This window comes from Nesoenas mayeri, assembly GCF_963082525.1.
Source record: "Nesoenas mayeri genome assembly, chromosome: 3".
NCBI classification, from domain to species: Eukaryota; Metazoa; Chordata; class Aves; order Columbiformes; family Columbidae; genus Nesoenas; species Nesoenas mayeri.
In genome coordinates, this window is record NC_137544.1 from 69,806,358 (window position 1) to 69,828,839 (window position 22,482).

Genomic DNA, 22,482 nt, shown 5'->3' on the forward strand with positions numbered 1-22,482 from the left:
TATACCATGACTTTGTGAACAGTGTTTTGAAAGGGACTGTCAGATTGACATAAGCTATATTGTAAAAACTGTTTGGTATAGTGATGTTTTTCCTCATATAACAGTATTTTACCCTTTTGTTCCTTTGAAAGAAAGATTTCACAGTATATGTAGATGTTAGCAGGGCATGTTGAACTAGTTCTACTATAATATGGTCTAGCCTTTACTGAAAGCATAGCTTCTCTGATTTGTTACAAAAATTAGTTCCCTGCAGACAGGCAGCCTGCTTTAACCATACAGACAGCCTGCATCATTGGACAACCCCTTGTGGTTTTAAAAGAAATAAACAAGATACTGCATTAAAACATAGAGTCAGAGCACACTGTTCAGAAATAATATCACTGAAAGGCAACACACACAACGTGATCAAGGCAGTGGGTTTCACACAAAATGTGTCTCATCGCAACGTGGGAAGTGCTCTGTTACACACAGTGCATGGCAACTCAGATGCAGTCAGCATACAAATGCAGATTTTACACATGGAATGAACATCACATCATAGTTTATTTTAAGAAATGCACTCACCTAAGGACTGGAAGAGATCAGTCATTTTAGGATGATCCCAATAGGTTGTCTGTGTCTCATGACTACAAAGGAATGAGGTAATAATCAGAGTTTCAGGCAATGCACATACACACTTCCAAAGAACAAAAAAATCCCAAATATATTCTGGTTTTCTGTGTTTAAGTGGGAAGAAATCCCTCAGCTCTTTAAAATGCATGATTTATGCCACTCAGCTCCCTGATCTTTTAAATCACAAAATTAAAGAGACAACAGCCCCTCCATATTTCACAATATTTACTTTTGATTCTAAGTGTGAATGGAAAAACTGATCATTCTTCACATACCAACTCAATATGTGTCTTCATTGAAGGGGTGTGCTCTACACTAGTGCTCAAAGAACAGAGATTCAATAGGCAGCATAACTTAACACAGTGTTTAACACTGCTGTTTCAATTCACCAAGGTTTCAGGTATGCAGCCAAAGGGGTCAAAATGTGTATTGTATCAGGTCTACTGAAATATCCAATTCCATTCTATAAGCCACATTTTACTTGTATTTCTGAATATTAATTGCTGGAATGATTGCACATTCTTGTCTCACAAAGTATTTACCTTTGAGTGAGATTTTTTAGAAAATTAGAGAAGTTGTGTTAAAAAGATCACAGCACTCCCTTTAAAAGTTAATAATGAAAATGAAATTATGCTAGGTTAGAAAATCTAACAATAATGAGGAGAGAATACAACTTATTTCACATTTGTTTCTATTAAAAAAATGATGTGCACACATTCTTTTTTTTTTTTTTTTTTTTTTTTTCCATGTACAGGTATACTTGTTTGTAAATAATGACTTTAAATGGCACATTGCCCTTAAATGTAGTGGACTGTATCTTCACTTTCTGTGTATATAAATGCCTGTACCTCAGTAGGTGCACAATATTTATCATCATTGATTTTACTTTTTTTAGTTGAGAAACCAACAAAGAATGAACCCTTTTATCCTACGTGAAGCAAAAAAATGAGATAGAAGGTCCCTGCTCCAAAGAGCTACAGTAACAGAACAGGTACCACAAAGCTGAGGCAGATTCCAAACAAAGTGCATGCTGAGGGCCAGTCTTTTCGTTATAGTAGTGGAAAGTGGATGTATTGGGTCTCTGCATAGGGGCTACAGTCCCCATTTCACCAGTGTGACCTTGTCATCTCTGAGTCTGGTCTAGGTCTCCACAGTCAGCTTCTCTCTGTCATTAGGCGTAACTCTCTCTGCCATGGGTCTCATTTACAAATGCACTATCTGGCAAATCTGGCACTATCAAAACTTTGTGAGGTGTTTTTCATGGAAGGTAAAATACATCCTATTACTACAGTAGGTATAAATTCTCCTTTCCCTCTTTGTGATAGTTCCCTAGGAGGCAGCTAAGAGAAAAGCTCTGCACACAATTACATTTAAAGATAGATTTATACAACATGCAATCAAAACACCATCTTCTGTAAGACCTTGATTGACTCTGAAATACTATAGGCAAACCTTCCCCAATTCAAAATACTGAAGCACATCTTTACATTTGAGCACATTTTTCCTGAACTGAAACTTTTATTTCATTGTGTTGTCATAATACCATGTGGATTATGTTTGTGTTTCAAATTTTGAATGAGGTGGTCAGGGTTGTGATAAGCTAAATTCCCAAGCCAAGGCATACCAGTATCTAAATAATTGTTTTTGCAGTTTCTGGAAAAACACTTCTCAAATGGAACTATGTTTGTCGTTGTCCAGAAAAGGTAATTTCAAAATCAAGTAGCTTGACAATTATTTCTCTGGAAGGGGTACACCAATAAATGCTGAAGCCAATGACAACAGAAAATTACATATCTGAGTTTTGCACTGTGCCAAGGTAAAAGCAATTGACTGTCCAGCATTCTCAAAAACCCGGCTATAAAGACACCCTATAGTATATTACAAAGAACATACACAGCATCAGTAAAAAGGAGCAGAAAATATAGTATGATGACTCATACTGATCAACTTATTAAACAACCTCAAAACTGGTCCTGAAGCTGCCCAATATCTGCACTATTGTGTTAAGCTGGATACTGCGATTATCATGTTGACCACTTAGGATTGATTTCTGTTGACAAAACCTATTGCAACTGCCCATATAAATGGATCCAATGTGTTATCAGTTTAATAAAGCTTGTTTTAAGGAAATTGCTTCATCTTAACTCTTAAAATCAAGAAAAACATAACAAAACCAACAATGAAAAAGCCCACACAAACCACAAATGAAAAGAAAAAAACACAAAGGGCCAAGACTGGTGATTTTATTGTCAACATCATGAGTGAAAAGGATTTCTTAGGATTCTCTGAGAAAAGACTCTTAACTAAAACACCTTTGAACTTCTGTGTTAAAAGTAAAGGTAAGTGGGAGTACTGTGACGGAAACTTTATATATATGTACGTATAAGAAACCATTTCACTCTATTTTAAATGCTAAAATATTAATGCAAACACCGCACGTAAACAACATGCAATTTAGCTGTGTGAAATCCTTAGAAAAAAAAAATCATGTTAAAATTTGCTGTAATGGTAAAAACTTTGCTGAATCATGGACTTTGCTTCCAAGTTCACCATCTTCTGGTATTAAAAAATATGTTTCCATGAAGAAATCCATAGCCTACTTGTGGGGTGTTGCAAGGATCTCACCTGGGAAGTGCTGCAGAAGTACAAAGGTTTATTGGTAGCCAATGTCTTTCTACACAAAAAACAATGGATTGATAGCAAAAACCCATTTGAAACTCTTCTTGCAGCAAACTGTTAAATTTTGCTAGGTCTGATAAATCCTTGCTTTCTTACCCCTCCAGAAATATACTGATATACTCCAGTACACATCTGTAATGCTTAATTAGGATACGGGCAGATCTAATTGCAATTCCAGCTTCTAAGTTATTTATAAACCCATATGCAATGAGTAAGAGCTGATATTACCAATCAAGCTTTTTCCTTAAATCAGGTTTCCATGATTAAAGAACAAACAACGGTTTCATTTTTGAAATTGTATGCCTTAAGTACATAGCATCACTAGCAGTTTTCTGAAAGACTAAGACCTCCTTTAACCATGACAACATACCACGCAAAAATGATGTTATTTTTTCTATTTTGTGTGTGCTTAACATGAAGTAGAAGGAGATATGCAAAAATCTCTGTATCCTGCACTGTCATCTTATTTCTCTATTTAATGTAGTAAATACTTGAAGAGCTAAACTTTATCTTTACAAAAAAACATAGAACATGAAACACACACCTAATAAAATGATGACCAGAAAAATGTTTCTATTTTCATTTGAAAGAGAAACACATTTGTGCAAGACTGTTATAGACTAATGGGTTTTTAAAACTTATCACTCAGTTCTTTCGTACACATGTGGTAGTTACCTGCCACTAGGATTATGCCACAAAGAAGGCCTCATGAATGTCATCTGGTAGAACACAAAAAAAAGGCAAGAGAGAATCCATTCTTTCAAGCTTGCCCCTAATTATCCAAAAGTCTGTACTACCTGACAGCTGCTAAATGACTACACAAGATGAACGTGACTTTGTCAGCCTCATCCCTAAAACCTAGCAAGAAATCAGTGCTGCTACCACCACCAAATATATTCCATAGATAGGCTTTACTTTCGAGGCAGAAAACACGAAAGCCAGACTACAGTGGACAGAGCTGAAAAAAACATGTGAGTGTAAATTTTAAAAGAACTATAAAAAACTGGGGAGAGGGAAGGCATTAGTCTCAACATTGACATTATTTAATGTAAAATTTTGTTTGATAACAATTTCATAATATGTACGGACTTTGATGCGAACACAAATTGATCTTACAGTAAGAAAAAATGGATGTGCAGATAACCTCTCTGTGCTACAAATAAAAGTGTCAGAGAAAGGAGTCATTTTGTCAGGGCCTCCAAACAGGAGGCATGCAAGACAAAGTGCTTACTGGTGATTTGGTTTGTAAAGCAGCTCTTTGAAATAAGATCCATCTTTGCTGCAGCTACAGTAGCTTTCATGTTGTTGATGCAAGACTAACGCAAGCAGCCAAGCACTGAGAAATGTGCTTAGAAACTTTACAGCACTGTATGGTCTGTAACAGAAGAGACAGACTTGATGAAACTGAAAGAGATCTTTCTGACTGGGATCTTGCAGCTCCTTTTGATGCAAGTTTGTGTCATAGCAATCTATTCTAAATACACACTACAGTAGTTACAAGTGCCTGTCAGTTATTGCCCAGAGAGTAAAAGCGGATTTGGATATCCTCCTGCTTCTCCAATATCTTGCTTGGTAAACACAAACAACACACAAGACATCAGACCTAAAAGAACAAGGAAATAGATACACAAAAGATTATGCACCCTCTTTGTGTGTATTTTACATGCACATGTGAAAGACATCACCCTTAGAGGAAAGGACCAGAGAGTTTGAAATTGCTAATTACCAGAGTTGCTAAAATAAGGTAAACATCTAAAGCAGTATGCAGTTTGCTCACAGAAGTGCTCCAGTCATTCTCTGAAGATCTCCGGGCAAAATGATTTTACTACATTACAAAGAGAGCTCCAACTTGATGCCTCTGGAGGCTGTAACTTCTGGTAAGTCCCAGAGGGCAATTGGATAGAATTGAATGGATTGCTTTTACCATAGGGAGACAACAGGAAGTCTTCAGAAAACTCAGCCCCACTAGAATCTATCTGCTAAGAATGAACAAATGCTGTTTTCTGTATTTCTCTGTAGAAAACAATCTGTAACTCCCAATGATGGGAAACTAAGCCTGTGGAGAAGTTAATGGAAATCTAAATATGGAATTATGCTGAAGTTAGATGGGGCAAAACAAAAAAATACATGATAACTTGTGAAAATACATTAGAAGTTTACCATACTTAGTCATCTCACTGAACTTCTGAAAAGACTCAAACCAAGCATTTAACCAAGAGCAGACAAATCTAGAGAGTCTTCCCGCTCTGTTACAACTACTGTGGCAGTTCTGTCCCAGGTCACAGTGACAATGACACCAAAGAGCATCTTCTGCTGCAAGTACCATACTAGCTTCAGGAAGAACTACTTGTAGACTGAGGCTATAGTTAACTTTGGGTGAAGGTGAACTGTCGGGCTTATTATTCATCTTGCATGTAGATGGCACTAGATAAAAACAACTTTTCAAAGTCTGCAGGAGCTGAAGTTACAAGATTTCATTTTGCACTGTGGGTGTCATAAGAAGGGATTTCTGCCACGAGAGAAATTGTCTGGTCTACAGGATAGGAACACAAGTCATGTGAACAAGTTACATCTTCCCACATGGATCAGTTAGGGAAGAATTAAAAGCGTTTCGCTGACTTAGCTACAAGAGGACTCCTTCAACTCTTTTTTGGTTGTTATCAAAAGGGTCTCCCAGGTCTCTTCCACCAGAACTTGCTGACACAATATGAGCCATGTAGCAAAACATATATCCATGAATAGATTATATGACAAAACAGTGTAATTTTAAAAGTCTAAGTGCGTTTGTGCAAATTTGAGTAACTAAAAATAAACATTATAATCATAAAATACTTCAAATTTAAAAACCTACATATTAATGAGGTTCTCTAAAGCTTAAATGACAAACATTTACACTTACAATCTGCTTCTTACCCATTATGTTTTCTGGCAGCTTTCTAATTATAATTGGCAAAGATAATCTTTGTTACAAACACTTCCTGGTTGTAAATAAAGAGCTGAAGAACAGTTAGAATGTCATTTAACTTTTGATGTCTAGAAATAAGATAACAGTCCTGTTGAAATGAATGGAGTAAGTTGTAAGGTGTTTCAACTTGCCCATGAAGTTGTGAAAATATATATATATATATTAAACTTTTTGCCTGCAAGAAATAAAACTAGAGATAGGTTTGTGGGGTTTTTATTATTTCTTAGCATGGACGAGGCTTATATCTGTGTTGAAAATTGCTGGCAAACACCACAAAAGCAGATGCTGAAACAGTACAGCCAAATTTGAAATGGCATAATAACATTCCCACTTTATAAATATGTCACAGTGGTTTATTTAGATACCATCTGTTTTGGGTGGGTTTTTTTAGTTGTTGTTTGGTTTTGGTTTTGTTGTTTGTTGTTTTTAATTTTTTTGTTGTTGGGTTTTGTTTTAAAGCCCATTAGAAAATACAGTTTGGTGGTGAAAAAAAGTTGACATAATGCATTGCAAAGTTAATGTATATTAGGGGTTGGTGGAGCAATTTATGTTCAGATACTTTGAAACCCCTCCAGAGAAAATGTACTACCACATTTCTTTATTAGAACACGAGGATCAGCAAAGGAACTAGTAACCGAAGAAACTCTCAAAAACTGAAATCTGTAGTATCTCTTTCTGCAAATTATAATTTGTTTTCACTTCTAAAAGAAATATTTCTTAATACTTCTGAGAATGGGAATATGGATATAACTAGATTAAGAAAAAATACTAATTTTCTCAGTTCTCCCGCTCTCCACTTTACAGGCATAAACCAAGAAAAGACTTCATGAACAGTCTTGAAAAAAATGGAGAACCAGAAAGCATTCTATATTCCCATTCACCATAAAGCTGAACATGATATAGGAGGTGATAAAACGGGATTTTTAAGATGGTGATGCCAGCCTCTTTGCAGCATTACAGAAAAGTATCTGGGGTGACTACAGAGTTTGATATTGATCAATTTAATGATTACAACAAGAAATTGCTCTCTCTATGTAATGTCCTGCATGAGATTAAACTCACAGTGATCCTTTCTGTATTACTCTTTTGATTCTCTGCACAGTACAAATCTCTAATAATTTATAGCATTGAAAGGTACACAGCTAAAGAACGCTTACATCACAGTTAAAAGAACAACAGTGAGAAGTGTCAGGGTAATTAAGTTTTCTGCACATTCCTTTCAGTTCATCGTGCACTCCTCAAAGATGTTTAACGATCATACATGTTGTCTCCTTTATTCTTCAGTTTCTCTTAAGTGCTATGTAATATAGGCATCCCTTTCTTCATTTTCAGTTATAGAGGCCAAGCATGTATTATTTGTGTGATTCAAACAGTTAAAAGTGAACAGTAGTAGAAAACTCTCCTTACTAAACCAATGTCCTTTGCAAACCAATCTGCTCAATGCCAACTTTGCCAAACCTTTTGACCAAACTTCATGCTTTTAGTACCAAAAGTGCGTTAGTAAATACTGTGCTAGCTGTGCTGTTTCCCCTGCATACTGCTCATTAGTCTCATTCTTTTTTTAAAAATATGAAAGTCTAAGTTTGTTTTTTTTTTTTTTAAACAGCACTGAGATTTCACAGATTCAGGTTTTCCTTGAATTCAACTGCAACAGAGAAGACTCAGAGTATAGAAATAAAAAAAAAATTCTATCCATTTTCATTAAGAAAAAAATCAAACAAAAGGCAAAAAGGAGTAAATACAATCACATCAACAGAAGAAAAGACATTTGGCAAATTTGGTTTACATAGTAAGACAATTCAAGACTAGAAAAGAAATAGGCTAAGTCATGTGTGTAGGTTCAGTTCAACCAAATATCTGCCATAGTGTAGGGAGCACACACCTTGATAAACGTAGGCTCAATGAGTTATAAATCCTTTTTCCAGTCAAGGAGAATAGACACTCCTTTCCAAAATGGCCCAAACCCAGACTGTCTCTGTCTCAACTTACAGGGCAGAGGAGTTTGTACACCGGCTTTTTAATCTTTCACATGCTTGCATTACGACCCCAGAAAGGGCGAACATGCCAGCTGTTAACAAATAGGGTGGAAAGAACAAACTACCCTCCAAAGCCACCACAGTGTGCTGGCACACTAAGGACATCTTTCTGTGAGACACTTCTCTCTGTGCATGTAAGCGCAAGTTCCCTCTGGCATCAGGAAACAAACAGAATAAATGCTGTTCAGCTAAAGATACAGATATCTTGCACCATTTTGACGTTTTCCTTAGAGATTAATTGCTATCTAAAGTGCTCCCTCGTGTCTTCTCGGCTGCTGTTCCCTATTTTTTTTTTTTCTTGTTAAACTCCATTCTCATTCTCCATGTGTAATAAAACGGTGAAGAGTGCAATATTATTTTTAAAATACTAATCCTAACAGAGGTACAACTACATCATCTTCTACAGCTATGTCATTTCTAAATATTTTACATTTCTCATTCAAGGACACTCACATAAAGCAATTAAAATGAAGTAAAGGTATAAATTTACATTTGTCTAAGAACAGTGTATGTTCTTATTCGGAATTAAAGTAGCCTCATTTCAATTAGCTTTTATTTCCCTTTCGAAATTAATTTTAATTTCTTATTTTTTAGCCACCAGTTATTGAATCATACTTGTATTCTCCTGTATATCTTCTTTATTCCATAAAATGAACAACTAGTACCTTAAACTTCCTCTCTGAACATACAAGTCTTGCTGTAAAAACAGTAAATGTAATTGCTCTCGAATCACAGAGTTATAGAGACTCAGCATTACTGTTCCTTCTACTTGTGTTTTACATCAAAGGTGCTTTGTTCAATGATATTAGTACAATTAAACAAAAAAGAAAGAAAATTAAGTTAATCTTTGCCTCTTTCCCAGAATTTCTTTATAAAAACAGCCACCATTAAATCCTGTTGACTGTTCTCTTGAATTGTATTAAAAAAGCTCATTTAAACACTCCAATCAAACAAGTTTTTGTGTCAGCATAATTTTCTTCTCTTCTTTAAACTGTATCTGAAATTAGAGAATTAACAAAGATTTCAAAGAATATTTAAAGCTTAAGAGTACTCTCCAGCCTGATCCAAAGCAAACGAAGTTCAAAATCTGCTCTTCCCTCCTGTATTTTCCACAACTCTGTGCTTTATTTAAATGCTGCTGACAACACTGAAGTTTAGATGTGTAAGCAGTAAGAAATGAAGGAAACTGCCAGGGTCAGTCTGCTCGTCAAACTGTGGAGCTTCTGAAACTCACCCTCTTTGAGATCCAGTAGTTAACACTGTTGACTTCATTAGAGCTATCATCAAAGTAAAAAGGTCTCTGCTTCTATAAAGACCTCGATCCTCAGAGGACTTGAGCTGCACACTCCTGCCCCTATATTAAATATCTTGCTCAAGACCATTAAAACAATTTCTGAGAGATGCCAGGGTCTCTTTCTCAGCCTGACTGGCTTCATTCTGCAATTGAGCTCCAAGGCAGTGGATGATATCAGTGGACATTTTGCCAGCAAGCTGTGTGCTTGAAGTATTGCACCTAGTGCGCACACTGGAAAGACTGACTTTCTTCTAAACTAGTTATGATAAAAAAATTCTCGAAAACAGAGCTTGGGCTGAGGTGGAGCAACAGAGATGCCCAGAAACTCAAAAAAAAAAAAAAAAGTATTATGATGTATGAAAAAAGTGATATGTATATAAAATATTCAAGTAAAAAAAAATGTTTGCTTTGCTCAGCACAGATCAGAACCTTTAATCTTTGTCTATCTGTTGTGTTGGTAGGACTATCTATCCTACATCAATCCTCTGGCACTGAATGTATTTGGGAGCTCCACAGTCCCCTCCAACAGGCCAACTCGCACCTGGTGAATACCCCCAACATCAGCTACCAGCTCAGACCAGGTAGAGCAGGAACACGAATTGCCATCTTTCAACACCCACTAAGAAGATATTCAGAAAAAAAGAAGGCTGTTTCAGGGTAGTTTTCCTTTTGCTCTCTATAGTTTGATACTTCAGCATTTTATTTTTTTTTTTTTAATTACCACTGTAGGTATGAACATTTTAATTGTACTGTTGTCTGAATCTGGACAGTCAGTGTGCTCCCACAACCAGCCGCTGCCCTCTCCTCTCCCACTCAGGGAGGGAGAATCCTCTCTCCTCCAGCATGTCACAGCTTTCTGCTGCCTCCTGCAAAACTTTTCAGCAGAGGTGCAAATGCTTTTATAGAGAATTCAAGGATTTTCACAGTAGGTTTTTCCTTTTGTTAGTTACCTACCTAGAGCCTTTAAAAAAAATTAATATCACACTTTAAAAACAACTGTCACACCTCAAGAATGATGACAACAGGTTTGATCAACATAGATTCTACGTTACGTGCTATTCAAAGCTCTCAAGCACTCATAAACTGTTTGAAGCACAAATGCGGCCCTCGGATTTACAATAGAGCAAAATGAAATAATAAAAAGTCATCACTGATGTTCTTTGAGAATTAATTACCTGCAGGTCCAATTCATAGTCATCCTATGCACTAATAAAACTGGTTTTTTTCAAATTCAAACTAATAATATTTTAACACTGATTTTCTTCAGTCCATAATGAACTATTCTGCATTTGGCTTACTATATACTGCACCTTCTTAAAATTTCATTAACCTTTCAGGCAAAAAGCTATCCTTCTCTTAAAGCTGGAATCTTGACCTTTAAAGTACTGGCAAAGAATACATAAATAAATGCTGATAGAATAAGAAAATCCAAGTTAAAGATTGCTCTGAGTAGAATACTTAAATTTCTCTATACCTCCATGACTACATATTTCTTAATATTTTCAAAATAAATATCTCAATCATTCCTTCTAGTAACCAAGGTGTTTGCATTTTTTTTGGTCAATATTTATGTTAATTTTACATTTAAGTTACCATCAAGCACTAAAAACTTCCCTAAAAGAAAGACAATCAACACATGTCTATTTCTGAAGGAATTTTGCAGAAAGTGATGAATGGGTTCTAGAGCTATTAGTCACCACTGTTCTGCTATAGATTATATACTTTGAATTTTTAAATACATTATGTATTCAGCTTTTTTTCCCTTCAATCTACAGTTTATACTCTGGATGAGCCACACATAAGAAAAAGCCTAGCTTCAATACCGACAAAGTGTTACACTGGAGCATCTCTGCTGCTTCCTATCAGTTTGAGTAGGGTTTTTAGGTAGGGTTTGTCATAGATCTCTTTTTCATATTTCTAAATTATACAATATGTAAAGCAATAAACACGAAAATATATAGCATATGCAACATAACAATATGTGGAGAAATTCTTGATAACTAGAAATTATTCTAGTTACTACTTCATGTTTTTCTGCCAGGTTACAGTGATAAGAGTCTCTGTTATGCTTAAGAAAAAAAGAAACACGGTAAACTTACTTGATATAATAGGGTACTTTGTTATGTGAAACAGATCTCTGCCATGGAAACTGTACTGAGGCTGAGGAAAGGAAGAGAAGGTAATGATTAGTAAGCACCTGTCAAATAAAAAAATCCAACTATATTTTATTTATTTTATAATTAAAACAGTTAAATTAAATGGAAACAATTAAAATTTCCCAGACAACTTCCAGTAATTAGAAAATCAGCTGGAGAAAACTCCAGCAATCTATCAAGATGACTCTAGGCATCTTTTTGGTGCCAAGCTGAAAATAAAACAAATGTGGTGATTCTATTTCAAAGAGGGATAATAAATTTTGAACAAGCAAGCTATCCATCCAGGGAAAATGGAGACACTGGTTTTCCTACCTCCATAGAATTATTATCAGTTTAAGTTTTGAAAATAAACACTTTTATAACTATAATTAATACTCTACAGCAGAACAAAAGGAGAAATATCAACCTTATTATTATGAGTTACAACCCTTAGCTCCTATTTGCAACTCAAATTAATTTGGATGAACACTCTGTAATCAACAAGAAAGGCATTAAAGCCTCTGAACAGCAGTAGTCTCTGCAGTATTTATGTCAAGTCTGATACACCAAGAGATATCATCCATAACATCAAGAAGCCTTCTACGCATGGAGTTGCAAAAGGTGTGAAGTCACACATGACAGAATTCTGCTTATCTGAAGATCTTGAGAGATAAAAGGGGAAAAACTGCTCAGGCCAACAAGACTGCTAGTGTACAACTTAAAAGCAGCTCTTTACTGAAGAACTGTAGGTACGTGCATGTCCCACCAGAAACTACCAGACTAGTACCTGGTTCTTTAGGAGTTTATCATAGAAGAAACTCACTTCACTAGGTTCACTGTAGAAGCAGAGGTTGAAAGACCAGGTAAGGAATAACTGATCCTCACAACACTTTCAAGATTCTCATAGTTAGAAGTCATTTATGGCTGCTAAAAAGGTTTGAAAAATTTTATTTAGAATATGCACTATTTCAACCTGTCAGGGTAAAACCTTCATTTTTCCAGATTTAATGATTTTTTTATTACTTTCCTTTTGAAGTATCTGTCCCCGACTTTCATTTAACAGGCTTTATGTATAAAGTTGCAAGTATTAAGTTCTGTAACTCTGTCTAGTTCAAGCTCTTAAACCAGAGTTTTTAAAGAAGCTTTATGTGTAGTTTGTGTGGGGAAGGAAGTTGTTTAAAACAAATCATTTAAATTGATAACTGCATATTATTTGATTTTCTAGGACTGTGGTTTTCAGCTATAGCTCTTTCCATTCTCTACCAACATGCATTCTTGAAACTTTCCCTTCTTGACTTCTGTATGTAATATAAACCAAGTGTCCCCTTAAGTCAGGAGAAGATGCCTAAACAAGGCTGAGGCATGCTGATAAGGCACTACATAGCCTCTTTGGACACAATCCTATGCCTGTTTTTTCCAGCAACAAAGCCAGTTCACCACTCACTCAATCTTCTGAATGTAATATTTGCTGTGGCATGCTGTAATCCAAATCAAGGAAATGATCCAGGTCAAGGCAAACAGAACCAGCTAGTGGTGGGGTTTGTTTTTTGTTTGTTGTTGTTGTTGTTTGTTTGTTTGTTTTATGTGTGTGTGTGTGTTTTGTTTTTATTTGTTTAACATTTACATTGGTCCAGGTAGGAGAAATGAGCAACCTTAACAGTGACACAGGAGTGAAGTTGGGAACTTCTCAAACAAGCTAGAGTAGGGGAAAGTGCACCTTCTCTACGTTGCTTACTAGTCTATTTTAACTACACAGACTAGACTGACTACTCTCTCAAACAGCAAATCTGGCATTTTTCAACAGTGTCAAAGGTACCACTATCTATATTATTTTTAGCAAATTATTACACAGGTGTACTGTCCAGGCCAAGGTTACAAGTTTGAGATTGGAAGGGCTACAAAACCACTGTGGCAACACTATGCGGTATTTTAAATTGGATTAAAAAACAAACAAACAAACAAACCATACTTTTAAAGTTGTTTGTTTGTTCTCTCAATTTAAAAAAAAAAAGGACAAAGTGGCTCCAGGAACTGTTATTTTGCATAACAGACTAAATATTTTAAACACACAGCATCTTTTCTACTCCGATGTTTACTGAAAAACTAGTGTTAATTTAAAATAAGAACATGGTTGTCATGTAACTCTAGAAGAAATAAAGTTCTATTTATTTTTTTAAATTATATTAGTTGTTTAGCTATACAGTGACATTTAGCACTTAAGAATCTTTGGGTGTCATGGTTGAGCTGCTCATTTTTATGTTCACTTTTCAACTCTTGCAATAATCTAATCTTTATTATTGAAGCCCTCCATTTAAAACTAGAGAGGTTAACACTTTGTGTCATGAGCTTTATTGATTGTAGATAGGTTGGAACGTCAGAAAACCAACATGGATCTTGATATCAAAACTTATCTATCTGTAACATATAGGTTAAATGAGAACAAGGAAGCAAAACCATCTGCTTTTGTCCTCTTAGTATGTGGGAGGTCACAGGCTTATATGTCTAAAATTTTCACTAAACGGAAAAAGACGTAAAGATGGGTCTCAAGAGGAAGTGATGCAGGTTTGTTTTCCCCACCCCTTTACTTGAAGTTTCAGGAATGTATGACATAGCTTTTCCTTTGTGTCTTCCCAGCAAGGGTGGAAGCAGAAGGAAACTGAGGAAAGAAGTAAGCAGGAGATGAGAAGGTGAGGTTATAAACACAAAGATTTTGAGGGAATGAGATGTCAAGAATGCAAAGATTTTGAGGAAATGAGAAAATGTGGTTATGAACACAAAGAACAGTGACAGCCTTTGCAGCCAACTAAGGACAAAGAATAAAGCAACCAGAGGCATAGCCATAGCTCAGAAATGTATTGCAGTGAACCCCAAGAGAAGCACACCAGTGAGAATGTCAGTGGAGTTATAAAGACGAAACAACTCCACAAAACCAGGGAAGTAGATAGCAACATGGAAGAGGAACTTCCTCAGGCTAAAGAAAAACCTGGAATACAGAACAGTCAGTTTTTGAGAAAGCCGTCATATCCCTCATGCATCTATTAATTCAAAGAACTTACTGGAAAGAAAGTGCTGTGATGCAGGCCCAAAATCTCGATGTGCCTCCTGTAACTGCTTAAGACGATCCTCTACAGACACCTACACATAAACACACGTACACAAAATTTACGTTGCATTTAGTTTGTAACACCAGGACCATGATAATAAACACAGTTGTTTACATAAATTTTTAGTTAAAGAAATTTAAATTGTGTCATAGCTCTTGTTTGACATACAGCTAACCATGGCTACTGTTTTCTTTCATTTACTTGGTGAAAGTCATGTTCATATCTTGCAGTGTTCTTGTGCAAGAACTGCAGATCAATAATGAACAATAGTACAGGGTATTTCAAAGAGATGGACTCAATTTGAAATCACTATATCTTCGAAATTGGGTCCATCTTCTTGAAACATCCTGTAGTTTCATAGTGACTATAGCCAACTGCTGAAGTTTCTGACCTCCTCCCAACTCTTTCATTGGTCCAAATTTGCAGAGTCAGGAGGTCTCTGATTGTATTTTGATCCCACAGCTGCCTTTCCAGAATGGTATTTTGGAAAATACCACTTCACTGGCATCAGCTGACATGACTTGAAACTCCACTAGTATACACAACAGCAGTTTGCCTGCTTAGTGTTTAGTTAACTCAATTTGAGAGGACACATCTGCAAAAACAAACCAATAAAACCACCTCACTACCAAATTACATTAGGAAAGGTAAAGACTGATATGACACAGTAATAGTTTAGCCTCTCAGGAGAGATCGATTCAAAACTACTAGGCCAGAAGACAATGCCCAGGTTTTGAAAATTCACTACTCTCAGCTAGAGAGGCAACATATCCTTTCCCCAATTCTTTCAGACACTTAATATCACCCTTAGAAACCATGTAAAGAAATAAGTATCAGCTGACTCACAATAAGTATTTCCTAAAAGTATTTCCAAAAAAAGAATAAGGAAGTGCAAGAATGGATAAATGAACTTAAACTGGTGCAAGAAACTTAATTAAACCATTCACTATGAAACTGTGCATGAGTTTGAACTGTAATTGGCACATTGATTTACCTTTCTCAGACAGTTTAAGCACAATAATTGTAACTAAGCAATATGAATCTCACAGCATACCGTCTTCTGTTTTATAATGCTAAATGTGCTATTGCTCACATCTTGTTATAGCTCTCCTAATACTTTAAGTGAAATTCCCTGCAGAAACTAAATAGTCAAAGCTAAAACAAAACAACTTCCACAGGAGCTGGAAAGACAACAGAAATACATACACCGGTTTTCAGTAACAATGATCTATGCAGTAAAAATACTGCTATGAGACATACAAAAAGACATGCAGCAATAGTTCCCACTAGTCTCCAGAGACTGATGCAATCTCCTGAGAGGCTAAACTGCTGAGACATCTTGAAAGGAGAAGCTTTTGGTCAACACACAGAAGGAAAGACAGCTCCCTTTGTTGCTTTGGTACCACTAAATGAACACCTTAAGGACAGAAATAATGAACAAATGGTAAAAACGGATCATTTAAGAGAACAGAAGAGAGTGAGAAGTATTCTCCCCCCTCCCACTGTACACGTTCAGAAGGATACCTGTAAAAGTTTCCACCGCATATTAAGATCATCCAGTTGACGAGACATCTTTAATGACGGATAAAGGTCAAGTGGAGACAGCTGACTGGACAAATCATTCACTGTTTTAACTTTCAAGTTGATGGGGGCAATTTCTTCTCTAAATGTCTAAAAAAGTAAGAAGTGTACATTTATGTCCAATGGGTATCTGAGCAGTATAAAAGCCATAAAACAATGTGGTGCTGACTTGCCCAATGTGGCAGCTTATACTACACAACTGTGCACAACTTGGCTCTCCAGCAAAGAAAGTTCACTCAATTCAATACTCTTATTAACTCCTTCATATCCATCTTTAGAGAAAAACAATATGAAATTTACTCAAATGTCCATACTCAAATTGCGCGCCTAAAACAATTTAAGTAAGGTTTTTAGTGGTGCCACAGGGCTTTAGAGCTTTTCTTTCATAAAGAGATGTGCAGTGCTCTAATAGGAGCTTTAGCAGTACAGAGTCTGTCAAGCACTCTTAAGAAAAAAATGTGTTCAGTAACAACAGTTTTCCAGTATTAAGCAGCTGACAAAAATTCAATTTAGAAACTATTACTGAATTAGCAAAGCATGAAGAAATGTATCTTTTAAGAAAAAGGAGTATGACATTTTACCTGATTAGAACTGCAGAGTAGAACTATTACAATGATTAAAAAGAAGAAAAAGGTTTGTTGAATCAAACGGAACTTAATACGGTATTAAGACGAAATTGTTACAAGTTTTAGTTACAGATGAAAAGATGCATCAAATGTCTTTCTTGCTGTGAGTAGGTAATTGTTCAGTCCTATAAATGGCTTGATTAAACATGATGAAACAAGCCAAAAACAACTGGAAAAAAAATATTTACTTTGGACATTTCAATTACTTACCTCCCTTCAAAACCTCTATCATCAGGCCCAGAAACAGAAGGCACCTACTGGCAAGAATGAAGCATTTGGCTTCTGGGCAGCTACCAAGCCCCTAGTATATCAACAGATGTATAATTTTTTCCATAGCCATGAAAACCTAAAAGACTTTGCTTTACTCTTCTTTACAGAAAAAGTCATCAAGATCTGACAGATAGTTTCTAAACATGAGAAGAGAGTTATTCAGCACCAACATCTTAGTGCTTGCTTTAGAATCTATATTAAAATGTAAGAGAGGGAGGAATAGATGCATTACTGTTCTCCTATCAATAGCAGTCTGGATATAAATCAGCTTTGATGCTTTCGTTTTTGAAGATTTTGTTTCCGTTAAACATGCAAGTAACAACAAAATTTGGACAATGAGGATGCTTACATTGATACATGTGAAATAAGGCAGCCCTGTGTTAATTACATATGAGCTCACAGGCTCCGTATACATAGAGTATTTGAGGAAACTGTTTGCAGCCTGTGGTCCTTCATTCTTCTAACACCAGCAACCCATGCTGAAGACATGGATGGTCAGGTATATGATCCCAGGATCCCCTAATGTTTTGCCATATTAATTCTTGAGCTTAAAAACTGAAAAGTTGTGTGTGTGAAACGGAAGCTTGGTGATAACTGCTAAATTTGCCTGAAACAACAATTTCCTCTACGTACATTTGCATAGCCACGTGTTCTCCTGGAATCCCCAACATTCAGGCACTCCCCCAGGCATTGTGCTGTCTCCAGTCAACTTCCTTGGACAATGTTAGTTATCAGAAGGTAATTCCTTCTTTGGGGAATTCTGCATTACCGGGTCCCTACACAACCAATGTAGCTAAGCAGGAGACTACTACTACCCATCATGAGCAACCATGCCTTGGGGTACTGAGCCCTGCATGGCTGGCCTGTAACCCCACCTGCAAGAACTGATGTGGTCATGAGAACACTGTACAGTAGCATGTGTTCTCTTTGAAATAATCGTAAAGAGAAACCAGGCTAAATTAAAAGTTAATACAAATTTTCACTCATATCAGCTTAAATAGACAATATATATGTGAAGTTTGTGAAAGTTAAGGAACATAAATTAAAACTATGTATATACTTATGCATGACTGAAAGAGCTATAAATATTTTTCTGAGAAGAAACTTATACATGATGGTCAAACAAATCTGACAGCTCACCACTATGAAAAGGAGGGAAGTCTACTGTCAACTGCCAGGATGATAGCTGACTCAGTTCACTCATACTGCAGTGCCTGGACAAAGATCCAAACACACCCATGCAGTAACTATGGGTTAGACAGTATTTCTAGCAGGGGAATATTTAAATCCCAGGACAGATTTTTTTTCATTTAATGAGTTTTATGTTCCATACATATCAGTATCTTGCTGATCACATGTGCTTATGCAATCACAGTTGACACAGCGAATGTAGCATGGTTCTGAACTTTCTTTGAGACCTTGGATCTAGACTTTCAAGGGCACTGTAAACTGTACATGAGAATTTAAGTATACAATGTACCTATATATTAATATCTCATGTGATTAGAGGTAGTAGAATGGAGGTGCCTGAATCTCAGGCTAAATATTTCCCAGGAGTTCCACACTTACTGTAGTTTTCTCGATGTGATCTGGTAATGAATCTATGAGCAAGTCTCCCACAGGTTTCCAGCTATTCCTCACATTCTCAGCCTCCTTCAAGTCAGCATCAAGGTCATCCATGGCACACTGCAAGTCTTTCAGTTTTTCTAATGCTTTGTCCACTTGCTTCTGCCAGATACTGGCACTGGCATTTAGGTTCTCCCATTTCTCTTTTACCTCTGATGACTGCTTACGCATAGCTTTGGCAATCCTCATGGCTTTCTCCTCAGGGGTCAATTCTGCAGAGGGAAACAACAGTTACATTGTTTATTTTTTCTCTTATTCATGTCTAGTTAAACAGGTGGTGCTCCTGACATGCACACTCAAGACAATCAGTAAGTCACAGAATCACAGAATGTTAGGGATTGGAAGGGACCTCAAAAGATCATCTAGTCCAATCCACCTGCTGGAGCAGGAACACTTAGATGAGGTTACACAGGAATGTGTCCAGGAGTGTCTTGAATGTCTCCAGAGTAGGAGACTCCACAACTCCCCTGGGCAGCCTGTTCCAGTGTTCTGTCACCCTCACTGAGAAGAAGTTTCTTCTCAAATTTAAGTGGAACCTCTTGTGTTCCAGTTTGAACCCATTACCCCTTTTCCTACCATTGGTTGTCACCGAGAAGAGCCTGGCTCCATCCTCATGACACTCACTCTTTAATAAGGTCACCCCTCAGTCTCCTCTAAGCTAAAGAGACCCAGCTCCCTCAGCCTTTCCTCATAAGGGAGATGCTCCACTCCCTTAATCATCTTTGTCGCCCTGCACTGGACTCTCTCCAGCAGTTGCCTGTCCTTCTTGAACTGAGGGGTCCAGCACTGGACACAATATTCTAGGTGTGGTCTCACCAGGGCAGAATAGAGGGGAAGGAGAACCTCTTTCAACCTACTAACAACCCCCCTTCTAATACACCCCAGGATGCCATTGGCCTTCCTGGCCACAAAGGCACAGTGCTGGCTCATGATCATCCTGCTAGTCCACAGTCAAGTGATAATTTATTTCAGTAGGTACAAGGTTGAAGAAAGTCCACCTTGCCATAACTGAAATAAATCTTAATCAGTCCTGATGAAAAAAATACAGCTTGATGAAAAGACAGAAAACTATTCCTGACTTCCATGTATTATGATATGGGCAAAGTAAATGCAGCTTATGGATGATTCATTTTTGGAGGCACAGGGGGAGGAAATAAAGGATCATTCTTCATGGAAACTGCAGCAGGGAACCTGTGGAACATTTCATGTAGAAAGAATTTCTGCAATCCAGTCAAGAGGTCTACATACTGTCTTGATGAAAGTCATGTTCATATCTTGTAGTGTTCTCGTGCAAGAACTGCAGATCAATAATGAACAATAATACAGAGTATTTCAAAAAGATGGACTCAATTTGAAATCACTGTATCTTCAAAATTGGTTCTATCTAGCTTGGTGAGACTGAACCAGATGGAGACAGTCAGAAGCTAAAACAAAACATTACAACTGACTAAGCTGGGAGTTGCTCACTTAGGGAAGGAAGGTGAGGGGGGAACACACAAAAAAAATGGGGGAGGAGGAAGCTTTTTGCTTTTCTAAGGCTCAGTGGATGTTGAAGTAAATGCACAGTTGTTGTTGGAAAAGTTCTCTTGCTATGCCTCTGGTGATGTAGCTATTGTTCCATAGCACCCAATACAGAAAAGCACACTGCAAATAATTAATAAAGAATAAATCAAAAACATATATTTCATTTGTAGATAAGAAAAGCAGGCACATTTTTTCCCAGATGTAAAAGTAACATTTTAATTGGTGGTGCAGGGGTAGAGGATGTTGCCAAATGACCAAATGTTGCCCAAAAGCACAAAGCAACTTGCAAAGGAGCAATGAGGAGAAAAAAGTATCACCACTAGCAACCAGATGAGAATAGGAGACAAGGACAATCAAGAGCCACCATCAAGGGGAGAGAAATACCTAGGCTGCAGGTTGCAGAGCAGCATGTTTAACTTCTAGAATTAGAAAAGCTCTTCTAAAAAACAGAGACCCATTTGAAGAAAGAGCTGAGCTGAGTGGGACAAAAGAAATTTTGAGCTTGGCAAAATATTTGAGTGACTTGCTGGGTGTCATAAGCTGTCACACAAGAGCACCACTCCTGTGCACTCTGCCTGCAAAGGCAGAAGCTGGCCAGGCTTAGGAGCTCCACAACAGCAAGAGGGTATTTGAGAAGAGGAATTTGGGAAGGAACAGGTGTGACAAAAACCTGCAATGTGAAGGGATATAAATTATGTATGAAGCTCTGGGATATAGAGACGTGGCAGTAACCCACAATTTGCAATACTGACAGACCAGAATAAAGATGAAGACCAAAGATAGGCTGTGATAAATTGCACCTTTTCTCTGGAATTCCAGCAACTCACAGTAGAATAAACAACATCATAGGACACCACAGTTCTGGGATGATCTCTACCCCAAGCTTTCCAACAGATTTTAGAAAAAGGAAAAGCAATAAAGCTCAAGTTCTAAGCAAAAAAAACCAAAGCAACAAACAGAAAGAAACCCAAAACAAACAAAAAAAAAACAACCACCAACTCTTTCAGATAAAAACTATTTTTTTAAACAAAAAAACCCCAACAGCTACAAATTGCTTACATAAAGATATCAAAGAAGTTGTCAATGAGAGTAATTTTGGAATTATTCACCATTAAGAATGATAATATACCATCAGTGAATGAATGAGAATCCACTACAGCCCAGTGACAAAAGGGCAAGCTGAATTGCAGCATGCAGGAAAGCTGCCCCTGGTGGTAGAGTTTAGTATCACAGGATACACTTCAGAGACTTTGATACAATCGTAGGTTGAGGGCTACCAAGCCTTAGGAATAAAAGCTGCAGGACTTTAAATTATGATTGAGGGAGCACCTGGAGTTGTAACAATTTACACAAGGAAAAGGAATATGGAACTTCACTTAAAGGGGACAGAAAATTGCAAACCCAGTGGAGAAAGTCTCTTTTGTTGGCATCTTGAACATGTAAATATAGGGGACATTATACCAAGAAACTGGACTAAGTTATGTATATGCAAAGCTGCAATCTGCTATTTTTCTCCAACATCATGGGCTTGTGTCATCCTTTACCTGTTATCAGAGCCAAACCCTACCAATTCTGCAAAAAAGAGTAGAAAGTTGGAAGGGCTTGACAGTTCTAAACTAGATTATTGGTAAATCATTTAAAATGCTGAGTCACTTGACAAGGAACATGCTGAAAGCTAACAGCTGAAAATCTTGGTTGTCTATAACTGTAGTGACACAATGGATTTGATGAGTGTGTCTCACTCCAGTAGAAGCAGTATGGAAAAAAGTGGCTGTAGCAATAAATGGGAACAGAAGAGAACAACAGCCTGACTTGTCAGCTAAACCAAGGCATCTTTACACATGACACTAGTTGCGTATTTTGGGAGGGGAAAAAAATTCAAATTGACTGGAGTGATACAAGTATCCCAACAGAACTGAAAACCAAAACAACTTTTAAGACCATTTGTCAAATAAATGTCGTTGTGCCACAACGTATCTGCCACATAGTTGATTTGACAACTATTAATTAATTGCAAGACTTCTTTATTT

At 36.9% G+C, this 22,482-nt stretch overlaps 1 protein-coding gene across 1 annotated transcript in view; it reads right to left on the minus strand.

The window, feature by feature from the left end:
* Positions 1-22,482, minus strand: part of UTRN (utrophin) — a gene marked incomplete at its 3' end in the record, with an annotated part of 368,119 nt that overhangs the window by 58,118 nt on the left and 287,519 nt on the right. The window contains exons 56-60 of the mRNA XM_080341440.1: positions 18,872-19,140; positions 16,350-16,496; positions 14,778-14,856; positions 11,686-11,746; positions 565-626 (exon numbers count right to left, since the gene is read on the minus strand). Coding sequence (XP_080197566.1) covers positions 565-626; positions 11,686-11,746; positions 14,778-14,856; positions 16,350-16,496; positions 18,872-19,140 — 618 coding nt within the window. The remainder of the gene's footprint in view (positions 1-564; positions 627-11,685; positions 11,747-14,777; positions 14,857-16,349; positions 16,497-18,871; positions 19,141-22,482) is intronic.